Source organism: Bidens hawaiensis, unplaced genomic scaffold, assembly GCF_021521415.1.
Source record: "Bidens hawaiensis isolate Kalapana, Puna unplaced genomic scaffold, B.hawaiensis_p1.1 tig00013428_1, whole genome shotgun sequence".
NCBI lineage: Eukaryota > Viridiplantae > Streptophyta > Magnoliopsida > Asterales > Asteraceae > Bidens > Bidens hawaiensis.
In genome coordinates this window covers 415,689-420,988 of record NW_027492139.1, presented here as the reverse complement: position 1 = coordinate 420,988, position 5,300 = coordinate 415,689, and the positions used below count along the sequence as shown (strand labels likewise).

Here is a 5,300-nt window from a genome sequence, read left to right as displayed (position 1 = left end):
AAGGTATGGATAGGACAGACGATCTGACCAGAACAACCCATGAGCCAATCACAGGGTGACAGCTCACCGACAACAGTGCGAGGAGGAGCACCCTCTAGTACTGTTTGTCACTATTAGCCGCTGCCTACTCACCAACCCTTACTGTAGGGCGTGCGCAGCCTACAGTTGGTGAAATAGTGTTACTGTTGGCCGTAACCTATTCACCAACCAGCATGGCCTGCGTATAATCCACAGTAGGTAGGACGTGCATAATCTACAGTTGGAGGAATAGTGCAGCCGACATAGTTACTGTTGGCCGTAATCTATCCACCAACCAGTATGGCCTGTGTATAGTCCACTGTTGGTAGAACAGGAATACGATTCAGCCGGCTGTACCTTCTAGGAAACCTACCTTCGGCTATAAATACTCCAACATCTTGGAATGGTAAGATCATCTGCTATCCAGTTATCTAGCAATCTCTTAATATACACTTATATTCAGAGCAACCTAGTCTGATTCTCACGCCGGAGGGTGGTCACAAGGAGGAACCCCCCCCCCCTTCTCAGTGACGAGCTTACGGTGTTTGTTTTGCAGGTCTCCTGAAGAACAGCCTTCTCAGCTAGACCTCATCCGTGGGAAACATTACTTAACCCCCAGATTATCTATAATCTGTATAGGGTCACTTAGTGTTTCTTCAAGTTTTTATACTCTTTCCCCTCCCTCTCTAGCTTCCATAATGGCTTTCTTTATGTCAATTAATTTTCTAAATCTTTGTACTCCAAGTTGGATTTTTCTAATTATTTCATTTTTCTAGTCAAGATTTTTGTTTTTTGTGGGTATCATAGTCCGTGAAGGTTGGCTAGTCCACAAGTATAAGTAAATAATTTCCATGTTCTTTTAAAATAATGTAAGCTAATTAAATATGCAAATTACACTGATGCCCGTTATATATAATTAACCTCCTTTTCAATATATTTTTAGAAAATTAACAAGATAACCTAGTTTATTGTAATCCAAGATTTGAATAGATTCGGATCAACATCAGATTAAACCATATGCTGATCATTGTCAACTAAATCAAATATAGAGATGTTTTACTTGTGATGAATTGTTTGTTAATTATGTCTATGATTAAGATATCATCATTGGATACCAATAATTTTATACACTTTAGAACGTTAACCTTCTTCGCGAGACTTGGATTAGGATCAACATCAATACAATTATTATTATTATTTGTAATGGCGACGTTTTCTATGGTAAGCAAAATTAAAAAAAGGTGTATGAAAAGCCTTGTACAATATATGTTAATTGAATTATAATTATAAGGTTCACATGTATAGACTCCATAAAATACTTTTAGTCACATAATGGTGAAAAAATATTGATGTCTAGAAAGGAAAGAGGTGAACAAAAGAAACAATTTTTACCATTTCTACTGCCCTAAGAATAATATATATAAAAAAAAGAAGTTAAAAGAAATAAAGTGTGGATGTTTAGTAACATGCATGATGGTAGTCATGATGATGATGGTGATGATGATGAGGAGCATGTTGAGCATCCATAGTTGACTCAAAACCTAATAGTACATAACTTTTTCAACTTCCTTGGTTTCATCAACAAAAAAGTTGAGATTGTTGTCAATCTTACGGCTGCATAGATTTGTGCTAATGAGCTGCTTAAACTCCTCAAGACTGGAGTCAAGTGAAGAATCCCCATAATACCCTTTTTCCTTATCAATATTCACCACAAGTTCCTTGTAAGAATCACTTGATCTCATATGCCCCATGTTGTTGTGATCATGCAATCCTATATTACCATACTCATAATGACAGCTTCCATCAGAGTTAGAAGTGCTGGAACTAGCTTGATCACCTCCAAACATTACAAGGGTAGAACTGTCTTTTACCCCAAGATAGCCATGATCTTGTGATTGTAGAATTGGTAGCTGATGATGATCAGAAACAGCAACAGCAGTAGCAGTAGCAGTTGTTGTAGGACTTGATAGAGTTTGATCATCATAGCTAGAAGTATGTGAATTATACATATATGATGATGATGGTGGTACAGGTGCATTAGTAAGTGATGGGTAGCTGTAGTTTGTTGTTGAAGAATTGAAAGAGTGAAGATGATGAAGAGGTTTTCTAAATTCAGGCATGGAAATTAAGCTGTTCATCATCTTCTTTTTCAGTTTGGTGTTCCAATAGTTCTTGATATCGTTATCTGTTCTTCCTGGTAACTGTGCTGCCATTATTGACCACCTGAAAGTTAACTTATTACATCAAAACCTCTAGATTTTTGCATACATATATATTCACCATTCACAAAAGTTAAAAAAACTCTATGATACCTGCTACCAATGCTAGCAAAAAGTGCACAAATAACTTTATCTTCATCATCAGAAAATTCACCATGTTTAATATTTGGTCGTAGATAGTTCAACCATCTCAACCGGCAACTCTTTCCGCATCTTCTAAGACCTATTAAAATCAAGAAACAACATGAGAAAGTCATGATATAAATTGTGGTTAATACATAATAATAAACCTTAACAATAATAATAATAATAATATACATATATATATACCTGCTTTTTGTGGGAGAGCAATCCAGTTGCCACCAGTACCATGAGATTGTATGTAGTCTTTTAGCTTTGCATCTTCTTCAGGTGACCATGGTCCTTTCTTCACATTAGCCTTGTCACAACATGGAGCTCTGCCCATCTCTCTCTCACTCTTAAATTTGTGTCTAAAATTTGAAAAGTAGAAGAGGAATTGATAGTTGTGGGGAAATGAAGGTTGGAATTATGTGTTTAAGAAGACTTGTGGGTGTCTAGAAATCATGATATACTGTGGAGACAGATCAACATAAGTCAAGGGACAATTATTACTTTACTAGTTCAAAAAAGTTTGTATATTATTTTGACATGATCTATAATAAAATGTAATGTTATATATATGCTTTGTGGTTAAAAACCGGTGGGTCATAGTTTGTCTAGTTAAAAACCTCATATAACTTTTTGAATGAAGCAAAACTAGCTAACGGGATATTTTCTTTAATTTATGTTTCATAATATTCTTGTAAGTTATTAAAATGTAAATAAGTTGTAAGGAAATTCATATATTTGAATGCAGGCCAAATATTGTATTCTACTTGTATTTATGATTTAATGAAAGTTTGTTTTGTTAGTAAAAAAAAGAAGTAAATTTGAACTTCGTCTTTTACTTTACAAAGTTAAATAGCTTACTAGTTTATTACAAAACATAAAATAAATTTAAATCAATTTCTAGCTTCTTTTTTTATGACAAAACTTTCATATAAATATATCCACAAGCTAGAGCCTTTTTACGTGAGGTGTCTTCTTTAATGTGCTACTTCCCCAATGGATCCAAAGTCTTTGCCCTAACAATAGAATACAATTCATGTACGAAACGATGGCTACTTTTTTATTAAAAGGAAAAAGTTGATGGTCACTTTAATTTCTTTCTTTCATATTTGTGTTTCTTTACAAAAGGATAGAGCCAAGTCAATATGAGTGCACTAAGTTGTACTTTTGTGAAGAAATTGATCTATGGATAGTTATAAAAGTTAATTATAACCTTTTCGATGCTAGAAATATGGATTTTCACCGACGGTCTCTTCCGCCGCAATTTTTATCATTAAAGACAGACAAGAGACCGTTAGTGAAACTCAATATAATGGTCGTGTTAGGAGCTATTTCCGATCGAATGCCAACAGATCACCTATAACACGGATTCTAGTTAATAAAGTGATGTCCATCTTGATTGTTTACCAACGGTCATTCCTCTAGCCAAATTTTGAGTTGTGTTTGGTAATTCGTTGGAAATTTGACAAGAGAAAGTCTGAATATTTTGTGTACGTAAATTATTTACTAGGGGTCGGGGTTTTTGAAAAACGCAAATTTACCGACAGATAAATGATTGGGAATCAAACCTTAAAAAGCTTGGCTTTAGAATTAATTGGCCTCTTATCACTGACATATTACTAATAGTTACTTGATCGTCATAGATCCCTGACCGGTCACAGTTGTCTAGTCAAATTAAAATGTTTCCTGATGGTCTCGAGGGTCCGATTTTTTTGTAGGGTTAGGGGGATATAAAATAGGTATTGAAGCTCTATTAACAAATTATGCTAGTTAAAATATATCATTACCGGTAGTTATGAACAGGATTTATCAAAATGCGCAATATGAGCTTGTTTAGTAGTAGTAATAATTTCCTTAATTAATCTATATCTGTACTATATATAAAGGATGAGTGAAGGACCTCTTAAATTTTAAGAGGTCCAAATTGTATTACATAAATTACAACACATAATGCATGTTTTAAAGTAGTTAAGGGGACATAATAGTCTTTTGCCACAATCCTATTATAAGATGGAAACAACTTACATTAATAACCCCTCAACTTTAGTTAAGTATTTGCAAATGTAAGTAATAGTTTCAACTTTGGTCATTCATCTTTACCTATATACTTGACAAATTAATTTATTTTTTTATTTACTTCTATATCTTTAAATATATTATGATTTAAAAAAAACGAAATTTACTGTTGCGACGTGCTTATTTTTGTCAACATTTTGACATAAAATTTTTTCAATACTGAAATATTAAGTAAAAAGTACAAGTTATTAATGCATTAATGTACAACTTCTCTTATGATTAAGAAAGAAAATGGTTGGGTGAATATTTAATGGGCTTCATCTAAAGTTATTAAGTACAATATGCAAAGAAATATATATGTACATTTGTTGATTTTGTGAGTATAGTAAAATTTGGTTTTTAATATATATATATAATTACAATTTTTAAAACGGATTGTTAAAACGTTTAACCCAGCCTTGATACGCGTTGAACCTAGCGTCCCGCATGAGTAATTGGCGTGAGTTACACATAGGGTTTCAATGACGCATGTTTAATGTTAGTTTCATGCATTATGGTGTTGGTTACATCTGTTAAATCCTTACACGTGTACTATCTCTACACGAGTTACAAGCTAGCTAGCTCTACACGAGTTACAAGCTAGCTATTGAGTTGCATGCTTAGCGACATTGGTAATGTGTTTGTGATCGGGTTGCGCGTGTATTAGAATTGTAACGCGTCTATTGTGATTGGTTCGACTCGAGTTCAATTTGGAGCCTAGCATAGTCAACTTGGAATGAATTTCAAGTCGAGTTCGAGCTAGACTTGGGTCGGCTCAGCTTGATATATTAACAACCTTTGAGTGTCGTTTCCCGCTGCATCGCCCGAGCAAACTACTAGTTCAATATAATATACGTAGTTCAATATAATATACGTTTT

The 5,300-nt window shown here is 34.0% G+C and overlaps 1 protein-coding gene across 1 annotated transcript; it reads right to left on the bottom strand.

Annotated features, from left to right (window-relative positions):
* Nucleotides 1-1,302: 1,302 nt before the first annotated feature.
* Nucleotides 1,303-2,773, bottom strand: LOC143544118 (uncharacterized). Its single transcript, XM_077036271.1, has 3 exons — nucleotides 2,568-2,773; nucleotides 2,331-2,460; nucleotides 1,303-2,241 (listed from the first exon to the last, which is right to left on the bottom strand). The coding sequence occupies exons 1-3, from the start codon at nucleotides 2,701-2,703 to the stop codon at nucleotides 1,560-1,562; spliced, it is 948 nt and encodes a 315-aa protein (XP_076892386.1). The 5' UTR covers nucleotides 2,704-2,773; the 3' UTR covers nucleotides 1,303-1,559.
* Between the last annotated feature and the right edge of the window lie 2,527 nt (nucleotides 2,774-5,300).

What these genes read in the sequence shown, in the direction of transcription:
- LOC143544118 (XM_077036271.1), bottom strand. Translation starts at nt 2,703, where the DNA reads ATGGGCAGAGCTCCATGTTGTGACAAGGCTAATGTGAAGAAAGGACCA. An exon ending in TGCTCTCCCACAAAAAGCAG is followed by an intron (nt 2,461 to 2,567) that starts GTATATATATAT and finishes TGATTTTAATAG; the next exon opens with GTCTTAGAAGATGCGGAAAG. An exon ending in TTTGCTAGCATTGGTAGCAG is followed by an intron (nt 2,242 to 2,330) that starts GTATCATAGAGT and finishes GTTAACTTTCAG; the next exon opens with GTGGTCAATAATGGCAGCAC.